The sequence below is a fragment of the Crinia signifera genome, chromosome 7, assembly GCF_055691185.1.
Source record: "Crinia signifera chromosome 7, ASM5569118v1, whole genome shotgun sequence".
Classification (NCBI taxonomy): domain Eukaryota; kingdom Metazoa; phylum Chordata; class Amphibia; order Anura; family Myobatrachidae; genus Crinia; species Crinia signifera.
The window spans coordinates 86,032,341-86,045,448 of record NC_139223.1 but is presented as its reverse complement, the minus strand read 5'-3'; the positions used below and the strand labels follow the sequence as shown (position 1 = coordinate 86,045,448).

The 13,108-nt window shown below is 43.4% G+C and overlaps 1 protein-coding gene across 1 annotated transcript in view; it reads left to right on the top strand.

Annotated features, from left to right (window-relative positions):
- KATNIP (katanin interacting protein) overlaps positions 1-13,108 on the top strand; it is a 131,326-nt gene that overhangs the window by 21,462 nt on the left and 96,756 nt on the right. The window contains exons 4-8 of the mRNA XM_083153410.1: positions 1,728-1,888; positions 3,412-3,488; positions 6,741-6,920; positions 7,230-7,307; positions 11,370-11,574. Of these exons, the coding sequence (XP_083009536.1) occupies positions 1,728-1,888; positions 3,412-3,488; positions 6,741-6,920; positions 7,230-7,307; positions 11,370-11,574 (701 nt within the window). The remainder of the gene's footprint in view (positions 1-1,727; positions 1,889-3,411; positions 3,489-6,740; positions 6,921-7,229; positions 7,308-11,369; positions 11,575-13,108) is intronic.

Below are 13,108 nucleotides of genomic sequence, written 5' to 3'. Positions count from 1 at the left end.
TCCTATTAAATCTCACCCTATCAGGGTTCACAAATACTCGCTATAGCGAGTATTTTACCCACTTTTGGGCACCAGGGACTAATTTTTTATGGATGGCTGGGTCCCCTGGGACTCGCTCCGCCCATTTCGGCATGCATGTTAATGTGTGTGACAAGGGAGGAGGGATCTGTTTCCCCCTCAGTTGTGATGCGACCGTGGTGAAGACACAGCGTGACTGCCGCTTCACACATCTGCTGGGCGTGAAAATTAAAGTGTCACTGCAGAGTCATAAGCAGCAGTGCATGGAAGCCGCGTAAGCTAGCTCCTGCACTGCGCCTCAACAACAGACGGCTGGAGCCAACACCAGAAGCAGCTGCTCAGCAGGGGAACAGAGCTGCGGCTGGTGTGAGGACGGAGCATGAGGAACTGAAACCAGAATTGGGGGCCAGAACCAGGGAGGTGTGACAGTGAGGATGGAGCAGAGCCAGGCAGGAAGTAGAGGTAAGAGGGGTGCGTGGTCCATTTAGCAGGCTGCTTGGCTGTGTCATGTAAGGGGATTTATTTCTAGCAGGACTCGGACTGCAGACTTCCTCCTCTCCTACCTCGCGGTGCTGCTCTCTTGTGTGTCACTGTCACCTCCTCCAGGCTCTGAGTGCTGGCTGCTAATGGTCCACTTGTCCCCTCCTCCCCTCACTGCACGGCTGACAGAGAGGCTGCAGCTCACCAATTAACTCTTAACAGGCAGAGCTGCCTGTAGGAGAGGCGCCTATAGACTCTGCTGGGATTTCACTCACCCTATCCCTCCTGTTCCTGCTGCCATTACTTTGTTCTAGAAACAATGGACGGGGGCAGAATCCTGATTGGTGCAGCACAGGTTTCCCTATTCCAACATGCCTTTTTCTAGTATATGTGTATCCTGCTTTATGTGCCATGCTGGGGAAGGGGAGAGGAGGCTTTATTCTGTGTGGACCCAGAAAAGGTCAAGTAGGACCCCGATTTTTGTAAGTGAGGGGTCCCAGGGACCCATAATTTTGGGGGGTTTTCGCGATCACTGCCTATATCACGCATTGACTATTGCAATAGCTCCTTACCGGTCTTCCTAAGAAAAGACTCTCACCGCTACAATCCATTTTGAATGCAGCTGCGAAGCTGATCTTCCTGGCTAGACGTTCATCGTCTGCTGATCCGCTCTGCCAGTCCCTCCATTGGTTGCCTGTATATCACCGCATTCAATATAAAATACTTTGGGTGTGGTATAACAGTCATTAGCCTGACGTCGGAATCCCGACTGCACAGTGGGGGGAGCGCAACGAAGCCCCCTGCAGGCTCGCAGTGCTGCGGGCACAGTGGCTCGCTGCGCTCGCCACCTATTTTATTCTCCCTCTATGGGGGTCGTGGCTTTCCAAGATGGAGCAGTCGGGGGAATGACTGTCGGAATCCCGACTGTCGGGGAGTCGTCCGGCACCCAACTACTTCTACTTACATACAAAACTATTACTCTGCCATGCTATGGAATTCTATCCTTATGTATCCCTCCTATTATCCCTATAGATTTGTAAGTTTGTGAGCAGGGCCCTCCTACCTCCATGTTGGTTTGTATCTACCCAGTTTGTTTAATCACTGTTGTTTCCAATTGTAAAGCGCAACGGAATATGCTGTGCTATATAAGAAACTATAAATAAATAATAAATAAATCCATTTTAATTTAAAGTAAAAATCATAATGCATAAATGTGTTGCTTTCTTTAGGGCATTGAATAGCTTCAAAGTAAAGGATCCTTCACAAGTCAAGTTGCAACATCTGGAACAAGGATTTTCTATATACATAAATGGAGCAAATGCCGATCTGAAAAAACAGCAGAGCACACATGATTTAGCGAGAGTTGGTTCGAAAACCCCAAAACTGAAAGGTGAGTTTAGCTTTTAACAGCACTAGATTATGTGTCACTCTATGGGGGTACTTCAGTTATTTTGTGCCTAAAACACAGAATTTGGGCCTTATTCTGGTTCACTCTCAGAGGCAAATTCCTTCTCAAATGGACAAAACCATATGAACTGCAGGTGGGGCAGATGTAACATGTGCAGATTGAATTAGATTTGGGTGACTTGTTTTGTTTCTGTGCAGGGAAAATACTGACTGGTTTAATTTTGCACTGCAGTATAGATCTCACTTTGAAGTAAAACCCCACCCAAATCTAATTCTCTCTCCACAAATTACATTTGCCCCATCTGCACTGCACATGGTTTTGTCCATTTGAAAAGGAATTTGCCTCTGAGAGTGAACCAGAATAAGGCCCTTTGTGCTATATCTATAATAGGTACATATAATGGTCGGTGGTGTATCCATAATGGGTGCAGTTTGCATGGTACACACGAGTCCCTGGGTACTGGGGGGCCCACACCCTGCACATTGCACCCCATTTTGTAACACTTACCCTCCGAATTCCAGTGGCGACAGCAGGAGCAGTGCCAAAATTGCCGTAACAATGGCGTGGCAGCCATTTTTCTGACTATCTGTGCATGTGCAGTAAGGTCTTAACAATCTAGTGCTCAGACCCTACTGCTCCTGGCGCTGCTCCCGTCAGAGAGGAGGGAGGCCAGCCAGAGGAGACTGCATACGGGCCTCCTCCTCTCGTAAGAGGCCCCTGCTTTATGCACATTTCTGCTCACCACCTCAGGAAACTGCGAAATGTGGAAAGCTGTGACACTCACACTTAATTGGAGCAAATATTGAACTGCTCTGTGGGGCGCACATAAAATAATTAAGTTACCCCCCTATATGTGTGTTATAATTTTTCCTTCCATTTATGCATAATGGGAAAGTCTGATTTATTATTAGTGAATAAAGATGGTTATTCTATGCTCTTACCAGCTAAACCAATAAGTGACAAGTTACGTGGGAGGGCCAAGTACATTGGGGTGATTTAAAGATTTTTCTCCACAGTCTACATATTTGTATGGGGGATGTTTATCCCACGCTATAAAAAAAAGCAAAAAAAAAGACATTGAATCCTAGCACATGCAGTATTTATGTGTTCAAAAAGCACTGAATCTATAATGAAAATCACTGTTGGTGTCTGACACTGACACAATGATAAAGGGCTGTGGTAATAATTCCTCAGAGGCTAGTGGGAATTTTATTTCTCATTGATGTCCGTAACTGTAGTCAAAATGCTGTCAGGACAGGTGGTATGCCGCCACCTCGCTGCCACAACTGTCAAGTATTTTTTTTTGCACCCCATGTGGGTAAAAGGGAAATTAATGCTGAAATACAAAATTCTCGGAGACATGTGCAGCAGAACATTGTGGTGACACATCACCTAGAAATACATTCTGCGCTTAGCTTTGTGTCTTGTGTGTCCATTGTTAAAACTATTTAACACTATTCTCTAAGTTAATGATGTGTTACAGTAAAAATACTATTTATTTGTAGATGATGGATTCTCTGTACTTCCCGGGAGGAGGAATCGTACTGCTCCTGGCAAGATTCAAAGGAAAGCATGGATACAGGTTAAAGATCTAACTATATACTATGACTAAATTCTTTTTTATTTATTATGTTTTGCTGGTCATTTTTACTGTGAAAGTTACTGAAAATGAGCAGAAATTAGAACATTTACAGTAAAGCACAAGATAGAGGTGGTTGACCGTCAGTAAAGGTGCGTACCACTGAGCAACCCAAGGTAATGATATTGGCAGTGCTACTGGACAAACAATATAGTGAAGACACACTGAACGATATCATTCAGTGACATCACAGGTCCCCCGCTGAGCATTTATGTCAAACTGAGCTGCATGCACATGCGGAGCGTGCATCGTTTGTTGTTCGTAGAGCACACTGGGCGATATTTTAAACAATAAACAGTACATTCCTGATCACTGCAATCCAATTGTCTCTTCAGTTTAGATAGCTAGTATTATCCAAACCAGGCTTGGAAACTGACTTACCCCAAAATGTGATAAACCTGGACACTATATGACTTCTTTGCACTTTAATGGTTTTTATGAATCCATGTGTGATAAGTGGCATAAAACAATACATTTGTGACTCTGTGTGAGATATATATATTGGGTGTTGAGTGTAAAGAGAGATGTGGAATTTTTTAAAACCTCTAAAAGCTCCCCACCCCAGTGCACTCCCCACCAGACAGGCAGCGTCTCTATCCTTAGGCAATGGGCCCTTCCGCAATCAATCAAATGGAGTTGATCAGCAAAACTTTGAATACCCAATGTCTGCTGGGGAGAGAGTTGTGTTTGGGATGTTTAACTTTATTCATGGGCTGAAATTGTACCAAATTAAAATAAGAACTGAGAATCTGCATAAAGGTATATTGCCCAATTATAATGACCCCTTCTGGGTCATAAATAACTTTTCTGAATAATCTCTATCCTTTTTTGCTTTATAATTAAGGAAGCATGAGCTACTGAGTAACTGAGTAAATTCATCTTGGTATGTTGCTTGTCAGTAAGATGTGTTCCTGCAACAGCGCTCCGCTCCATCTATTTGCATTTTGATTAGGTAGTGAAGAATGTTCTTACTTTTCATTTGGACTTATTGTGAAACACACATTTAATAAAGATAGAGGGATTGAACCAATCAATTGTGAAGAATGACAGATTTTGCAGGCTGTTTTCATCCCATATTCACATATTGCTCACTACTCGGGATGTCAAATTATTATTTTTTGATCCTGGGATTATGAAATGATAAATGCGCAATCCCATGATTGGTGTCCCTAATAGACATAAAACCACCCCCGCCCCCCCAAACCGGCTGCTCTGCACATTTACTCACATGCTGTGTGGCTGGGAACAGCATGAGCTGCACAGCGTGACCTCTGACCATGTCATGCTGTGCAGAGCTGCACAGCTGGAGACTGGAGCAGTCGAGCAGCATCTGCGCGGGTGCTCAGGAGCTGCTTGTCATTAAACTGCGCATGCAGTCTAAACCCAAAATCCCAGGATTGAAAACTCTGAATACGAATCATACGTTTGTAAATTTGTCGAGGTGTGAAATATGTATGTATCTCACTTTGAATTGGAACAAATTCGATCTTAGTAAATTTTCCCCATATAGTCCATTTAGTAGCAATATTGACAGAACATTAGCAAAATGGAGACCACCTCTCTGGACATTTAGGATCTGGAAACAGCCGCCTATACACAAACTTGTGGCATCATCAGGGGTATTGAAATCCTTAAAATAATCTCATTCAAACTAAAGCAATCTAGTGATAAAGGAGCGCAGCTTTCCCAAACATCTTTAATAGGGTAAATGCACACAACCAAAAGCTTCTTTCTTGTCCATGTCACTTCAGCTGATACTCTTAAAATAGATGCAGTGTGTGGCCCTCCAAGGTAGGGGACCTCTGTGTGGAGACATGTAAAAATAACACGAGATCGGGCAGTAACATCATATTTAACCAATTTCCAAATGATGTTCTTGTCCAACAACTAGATAACCACAAATGTTATCCATACCTAACAAAAGCTGGAAAGGCTTGAGAAGTTTCTCTCAATGCAGCAGAAAGGTTCCTGTGAGGTGTGACCCTGGTGATTTGACAGCTTGGCGGTCAGTACGGTAGCTGCCTACAGTGGTCCTCACAGAGCTCATTTAGGATGTATCTGCATGAATCTGAACTGAAAGTCCCTGGAATAGGGGTTTATAACTTAACATGTTTTTTTTCATTATCTAAAAAAAAAAAATATCCGGTCACCGTAATGCATCTTTTATAGAACCACTTGTTTTTTACCAATTGAGGGGGGTATTCAATGTGCTGCCACTATTTCCGACGGGGAAAATAGTGGCGGATCCCTATTCAGTGCTGTCTTTAGTGACAGCAATGATGCGGGATCACGGCAGAACGGGCCCGACTTTAGAAGCTGTGGGGACCGTTCTGCCGATAACGGCTGTGAACATGGATTCCTGCCTGTCGTTCAGCTGTCGGGCTGACCGCAAATGAGCCAGGATCACGGCTGTTGGCAGAGATCGACAGCCGTGATCCTAGATTGAATACCCCCTAAATCTAATTTATACTATTTATTTATTTACAGTTTCTTATATAGCACAGCATATTCCGTTGCGCTTTACAATTGGAAACAACAGTGCTTAAACAAACTGGGTAGATACAAACCGACATGGAGGTAGTAAGGCCCTGCTCGCAAGCTTATAATCTATAGGGATAATAGGAGGGATACATAAGGATAGAATTCCATGGCATGTCAGTCCCATCAGATTACTAGACAGTCCTGGTGGGGTGCAATTAGATATGAATGCTACTGGAGGTTGTGTGGGGGTCCTGAATATGATAAGCTTACCTGAAGAGGTGAGTTTTCAGGGAACGCTTGAAAGTTTGGAGGCTATTTGCTATTTTGCAGATGTACCTAATTTACTGTTAATTATATAACTAAATAACAGTTCTGCATTGACTGCAAGAGTTTATTAGGTCCATGGCTAGAAAAAGTCTTCAGTATGACAGGTTGATGGTGAATCACTGGGGATTATTGAGGTAAATTCCAGGTTGTCCGTTTATGACAAGAAGGTTATTCTACAGACCTGTTATACTGCAAGTAGGCCAAACAAATCCGAGAATGATAGTGACACACAATAACCGGCTCCCAAACAAATTTGAGGGTTTATGTATTTCGTAGGTTGTACCAAGTAATCCCAGCGGACAAATAGAGTGGTGTAAATGTCGCATTCATTGTTTTCTGTTTGCTGTTGAATAATCCACTTATAAGCGGCATTTCTATTACTTGCAGAGTTCTATCAATATTAAATCTGAAACTGGATCTTATGTTCACGTTGGCCCAAAAGTGAAATACTCTGAGGATTTTGAAACTGAGGAGGAAGAGGAGAGTGATGATGATGACGACAATGATGGCAGTAGGAAAGTGCAGTCTCGGCGGGGTGATGAAAGTGACCAGGGAATGCATGACAAAGTAAGAAGTATTGATTTTTAAGAGCATATAGCACTAGACAAAGACTTACGCAAGCATTTATTTAAATGCAAGTGTTTGTATAGATGTTTTTGTGGTTCTTTTATGAGTTATTCCAATACCAGTTCCAAGGGAAAGCTGCAAGGCCAAGTTCAGGGAATTCAACTTTATTCATTATAATATTATGTTTTAAAGTCATGTGTCTTAGCTATTTCAATTCAATAACTTTAATCTTTGATTCTTATAGTATATAACATCATGTGTACTGCTTCTTCTTCTTCTTCTTGTTAACTAATGGAAACAAATGCATAGTATTTTACAGATTCTGGTGTTAATGCCAAAGAAGGAACAAGAAAGAAAAGGCTGCTTTTGGATGCTGGTGATGTCAAGGTGGGGTTTGTTTCCTGTTACATTTGAAAGCTAGACATTTGTCATGTTCATATACTACTAATTACTGCAAATCATCAACTTCATTCAGTCCTTTTAAGATATTTTAAAAATACACAAACATATAATGCTCTATATATTAAGTATACTGTATGTATAACCACCATGTAACATATATTGAATTTATTTACACAATCCAGTAATATTTGCTACTCTCAATTATGTGCGTAACTTTAGCAATGGGGAGGATTAAGGGCCACACGGGTCTGGGGCTGGAAATATTGAAGGGCCTATACTATGAAGGGGAGGAGCAGTGACGTGTGCTGTGTGGGGGTGGCCAGTGCAACTGCTGTCTCTAAATTATTTCAAAATAGAAAGAAATGTGAAAAAACTAGAAATACAATTTTAAGTCTAGATGATGGGCCTATTCTTATGTGGAGGCCTGGAGCTGGAGCTCCATGTGCGCTGCATTTAGGAACCAGATCTGTCATGCCAGAGTAATAATCCATGGAAATGTGGGTATCTTGTATATATTATAGCTCAGCACGGGATGCGGCACAAGACCGGTACCGGAATCCCTGAACTACTGTAGTATGCCGGGGTAGATAAGGTTCAGGCCATGGGGAGTGGGATGTTAGGTTTAGGCAGTATAGAGGAGGGGTTAGGATTGGGGAGAGGCGGTCTAAGGGAAGGTTAGGGATGGGCTGCCCCGGGGTTAAGTACTAAAGGGAGAGATAAGGATATACTGCATATTGGGATGATGCTGTCAATCTTCTTACATCCGGCACCCCAATTGTCTCACATTGAACTTGTGGTTGTGGTTAAGGAACAGGGATGTTTTATTAATCAACTTTTTGCTGGCTGAAACAAGACACATCAGCTAGTAACACTGGATTACACAATAGTTCACATAATGGTGCTGTATTATTCCTTTCACAATTACCAGGCACAATGACAATACAGGTTTTAATGTTTATTAAAAGGGGAACTCTAGCAACATACATTTAAATCCCCATAGCTGGTCGTGGTTTATTTATTGTTTTTGCTTTCTTGTATAAAACTACTGGGAGGGGGGACCAGTTAGATGAAACACGTTACCCTGTTCTGCATGGTTGAAAAGAAACAGCATATACAGTGATGCATAGGCATAATATAGTACTCGAATGGGGCCCATACATACAGAGAGTATTTTCCCAATGCCTGGCACGGGGATTACCAAAATCCAAAATGTTGGAAATCCTTAATTAGATTGAATCATTCAATCTGGGATTTAGTTGACAAATTGCCGTTCATTGGAGTCCGCAGTTTGGCATCACCAGAACGGGGAACCTTTGCGTAAATGCATTAGTCCATTTGCATCTGACATCCTCACAATAATTAAATAAACATAACCTTGAATTCAAGTACATATAAAACATCCAGTATCATTTAAATCTATTTTGTCTGTGCTTTCCCCTATTTCTAGTGGTCTGTGCATTCCCCTATTACTTGCAGTCTCTGCATTCCCCTATTGCTTGCTGTCTGTGCATTCCCCTATTGCTTGCTGTCTGTGCATTCCCCTATTACTTGCGGTCTCTGCATTCCCCTATTACTTGCGGTCTCTGCATTCCCCTATTACTTGCAGTCTCTGCATTCCCCTATTGCTTGCTGTCTGTGCATTCCCCTATTGCCCGCTATCTTCGCATTCCCCTATTGCTTGCTGTCTCTGCATTCCCCTATTGCTTGCTGTCTGTGCATTCCCCTATTGTTTGCTGTCTGTGCATTCCCCTATTGCTTGCTGTCTGTGCATCCTCTATTGCTTGCTGTCTGTGCATTCCCCTATTGCTTGCTGTCTGTGCATTCCCCTATTGCTTGCTGTCTGTGCATTCCCCTATTGCTTGCTGTCTGTGCATTCCCCTATTGCTTGCTGTCTGTGCATCCCCTATTGCTTGCTGTCTGTGCATTCCCCTATTGCTTGCTGTCTGTGCATTCCCCTATTGCTTGCTGTCTGTGCATTCCCCTATTGCTTGCTGTCTGTGCATTCCACCATTGCTTGCTGTCTGTGCATTCGGTACTCTTTACTTAGAAGGGCGCCCACGATTTTGATCGTGGGCATCGTTAGTAAAAAATCTCGGGCATCTCGGGCATTGAATGCACTAAAAAATCGGGTGCGATCAACCGACGAGATGCCCGAGATTTCCTATAGGGAACAATGTTAAATGTCTCAATTGACCCAATTTTCCTGTTCAATGCCTCAATTGACCCGATTTTTCCATAGGAAACAATGTTAAATGGGCCACAGAGGCCAAATAGGCACCCTGAAGTGTATAATGGCCACCCGAATTGTTAACGCCACCCCACGATCAACGTCAACCCGATGCGTGGCGAGCGCAGCGAGCCCGCGAGGGGCGGCGGTACGCGTCCTACGACCTTTTCATACCCCCACTATCCACGTCGGCGTGGAGTTGAGAATAGAAAGCGTGGCGAGCGCAGCGAGCCCCGCGAGGGTACGCGGACAGCTGTGAAGCCCGCGAGGGGACGCGGATACCTGTGAAGGTATCCGCGTCCCCGCGCGGGGCTCGCTGCGCTCGCCACGCTTCGGGCTCGGTGGCTCGCTGCGCTCGCCACACTTTCTATTCTCAACTCCACGCCGACGTGGATAGTGGGGGTATGAAAAGGTCGTAGGACGCGTACCGCCGCCCCTCGCGGGCTCGCTGCGCTCGCCACGCTTCGGGTTGACGTTGATCGTGGGGTGGCGTTAACAATTCGGGTGGCCATTATTCACTTCAGGGTGCCTATTTGGCCTCTGTGGCCCATTTAACATTGTTTCCTATGGAAAAATTGGGTCAATTGAGGCATTGAACAGGAAAATCGGGTCAATTGAGACATTTAACATTGTTCCCTATGGGAAATCTCGGGCATCTCGTCTGTCGCATCGCACCTGATTTTTTAGTGCATTCAATGCCCGAGATGGCCGAGATGGGCGCCCTTCTAAGTAAAGAGTACCGTGCATTCCCCTATTGCTTGCTGTCTGTGCATTCCCCTATTGCTTGCTGTCTGTGCATTCCCCTATTACTTGCTGTCGGTGCTTTCCCCTATTTCTGGCTGTCTGTGCATTCTCCTATTGCTTGCTGTCTGTGCATTCTCCTATTGCTTGCTGTCTGTGCATTCCCCTATTGCTTGCTGTCTGTGCATTCCCCTATTGCTTGCTGTCTGTGCATTCCCCTATTGCTTGCTGTCTGTGCATTCCCCTATTGCTTGCTGTCTGTGCATTCCCCTATTACTTGCTGTCGGTGCTTTCCCCTATTTCTGGCTGTCTGTGCATTCTCCTATTGCTTGCTGTCTGTGCATTCTCCTATTGCTTGCTGTCTGTGCATTCCCCTATTGCTTGCTGTCTGTGCATTCCCCTATTGCTTGCTGTCTGTGCATTCCCCTATTGCTTGCGGTCTCTGCATTCCCCTATTGCTTGCTGTCTCTGCTTTCACATATTACTATTGTTATGCGTCAAACCAATTGTGTGCAAGTCATCGTGGCAGCAGCTGCACTTTACAGCAACCGGATCCCGCACAAAAGTGCTCACTGCCCATAGGTCAGTACGAGTTTGTGCGCATTTGAACAGAAATCAGGCGGCAAGGGCTGGGAGTTTCATTGCTAGCATTGAAATGCTGGGGAAATTTTGGTACGTCACATACAAGTAGGGTATTCTCTGATTTCACATTTATGTAATTTACCTATAAAAGCATGAAATTGCTACATCTATTACCATCCGTGTCATTGATCATACAGAAAAGTATATTCTTATATATTGTAATTTCTACCAATCTAATTTACATAATACATTGATATTTGTGGTATGTTTGTGCTGTTTTTATAGCTGCATGGTAAGAGGACTTTGGCCACAAGGGGGAGCTAAGGACATGCACAGAATATGTCATCATTTTCATCATTACAGTCATTTTCACTATATCTGTACTACAGTCCTTGAACAAAGCTACTTTTAAATGACCGTTTATAACTGTAGTTTCTTCAAATTAAACATAAATCTTGAAATGTGTGTTTAGTAATAGCAAGATATTATTTTCTTAGACCTTGAGAGAAAGCTTGGAGCAGAGTTTATGTTTTGAACATGGCAGCAAGGAAAGCTTAGCCGATGAATATGACTCTATTGAAGAAGAGCTTGAAAGTGAAACGCAGGATGAGGCTAAACCTTTAACTCAATTGAAGTCAGGACCTTTAGATGCTGGAAGTCAGCGACTACTCCCTGGGGACCTAGTTGTGCTGGAATTTAATGGTAAATATATTTAGCAATCTTGGTATTTTCTATTTCTTGCTTCAAGTTATTTTAAACACATTTTCATAATAAATCCTACTATGAAGCAGTGGTGTCTCTATCTGTTGTGACAATAGTGAAAAAGGGGCATGGTCCCACTGGTAGGGGGTGTGGCCTCCCTTGCCGAAGCTCCAAAACTGCAAGGCTGCCCCCAGGGACTTGAGATATGAGTCGGCGGGTGACACCAGGGTGCAGCCCGCTCCCCCTAGTGATGCCACTGCTACGATGCTAATTACGAGTACAGATAATAACAACTTTATAGCCTTTATAATACATAGTGAAATTGAGTATAGCTAATTGAAAACCTGTTTAGATGGATACAATAGATACAACCCCTTCAGTCCGTATATGATAACACCCCAAACTTAGGAATGTAGGTAGGAATGTATGTGGCTATACAGTACGGTTTTCCTTATATAGGGGCTGATGTTCTAAGCCTTTGAGAGTGATAAAGTGGAGGGAGATAAATAACTAACCAATCTGCTCCTGTCATTTTTCAACACTGCCTGTAACATCACATAACTTATGGAAACAAAAGATGTGTTCCTCCACCAGTGCGCTACGCAGCCTTACAAGTGATGTATGAAGGGTATTCCCTTTAACCCTTTACAAAGTAATGGTGCACAACAAAAAAGTATACATAACTCAGGTTCAGGGGCTGATTAGTTCAACATCTTTCGTTCCTCCCATCAATGATTTTGGGGCGGTATCATGTAAAAAGAACTTAATATAGTGAAGTACAGTAACCAACTCATTAATGTACATAAAATCACTGGTAAACCACAGTCCGATTTCCAGTGAGTATATTACACAAATAACTTATACAGGTAATATACAGGACATTCCCTGCAATACACAAATCAACAAGATTCCAAAGTGGGCATGAGGGGGTCAAGATAGCAATTACCGGATAGGGTAGTTCTTTTTACATGATACTGCCCCAAAATCATTGATGGGAGTAACGAATGATGTTGAACTAATCAGCGCCTGAACCTGAGTTATGTATATTTTTTTGTTGTGCACCACAACATCACATAACTGATTGGCTTGTGCTTTATTTCTCTCCACTTTATCACACCCCCAAGTCTTAAGCTGGGTACACATTAGCTGACTCCGCAAATGGTACAATATCACTAACAATTTCCCTTAAACTTCCTGGAACTCCCGGACAAATGATATAGTGCATACACATCAAAGTATATCGTAAATGATGTTGTTCAGTGGACACATCCATGGGCATGCTCTCATTGATAATATAGTCTGGATTTTACCACAGAAGCATGCATCTTTAATGATATAAGGCCCAATTCAGACCTGATCGCTGCTGTGCGAGTTTGCAGAGGTCTGCGATCAGTTACCACCCACAAATGGCGACTTTCTGTCAATCAGACTGTGTCCAGATTGGGAATTTTTTATTTTTGCTGTTTGGCGCCACGCATGCACACTGTGACCCAGAAGCATGTGCAGTCATTCAATAATTGGTCGGCTTTTGCGA